Below are 692 nucleotides of genomic sequence, written 5' to 3'. Positions count from 1 at the left end.
GTGTTTTCATGGTGATACATGAAAATAACTGTTAAAATGAGATAGGAAAAGCTAAAAGTGTGTGGAAATTCAAGTTTTCTTAAGTCACTGAGTGAAAAAAATAATATTTAAAATAGTTTAGAAAGCAGAAGACAAGATAGGAGGATTTAGAATGTTGTTTCTTTTCCTTCTTCTTTCTTAATTTTCTTTTTTAAGAGGTTTTTGTGTGGGAGTAAGTGATGGGGTAAAAAATGTCACAGTGCAGCACACAGGTGATGGAGTCATTAAATAAAATCATTAAGTTGGCATCTGTTAATTGGGTAAATGGACATATAAAAGACCTTGAAGAAGATCTTTTTTTACCAATTTTACCATTTTCTATCACATTACACATATCTGTGTGATAGAAAAAATGAAAGAAATGACACAGAAGGAGAAAAAAGTGCCTCCCTCTGGTTAATTTTCATTTGGAATGGACAAGGAGCCAAAAGCAGAATTGTTCAGGAGGGTTGTGACCTGCAGTGGGGTCGTGCTGGGGGATGCTGAGCAGGGTGTAGCACATTCCTGGCTGGTTGTAGGCCAGGATGGGAGCAGGGATGCAGCACAGGACGTTGTAGGAGTCCGATGGTTCCACCTGCACCGTCACCCGCTCCAGCAGCTGATCGTTCAAGGTGTTGGTGCAGTCAAACTGCAGCAAGGGAAATAAGAAGAGG

The 692-nt window shown here is 39.9% G+C and overlaps 1 protein-coding gene across 1 annotated transcript in view; it reads right to left on the bottom strand.

Annotated features, from left to right (window-relative positions):
- COPG2 (COPI coat complex subunit gamma 2) overlaps positions 1 to 675 on the bottom strand; it is a gene marked incomplete at its 5' end in the record, with an annotated part of 10,208 nt that extends 9,533 nt beyond the window's left edge. Inside the window, one exon of the mRNA XM_015626967.1 lies at positions 496 to 675. Coding sequence (XP_015482453.1) covers positions 496 to 675 — 180 coding nt within the window. The remainder of the gene's footprint in view (positions 1 to 495) is intronic.
- Positions 676 to 692: the final 17 nt, after the last annotated feature.

Source organism: Parus major, chromosome 1A (assembly GCF_001522545.3).
Source record: "Parus major isolate Abel chromosome 1A, Parus_major1.1, whole genome shotgun sequence".
In the NCBI taxonomy this organism is placed as follows: Eukaryota; Metazoa; Chordata; class Aves; order Passeriformes; family Paridae; genus Parus; species Parus major.
Note: the sequence above shows the minus strand (reverse complement) of the source record. Positions and strands in the feature narration are given on the sequence as shown.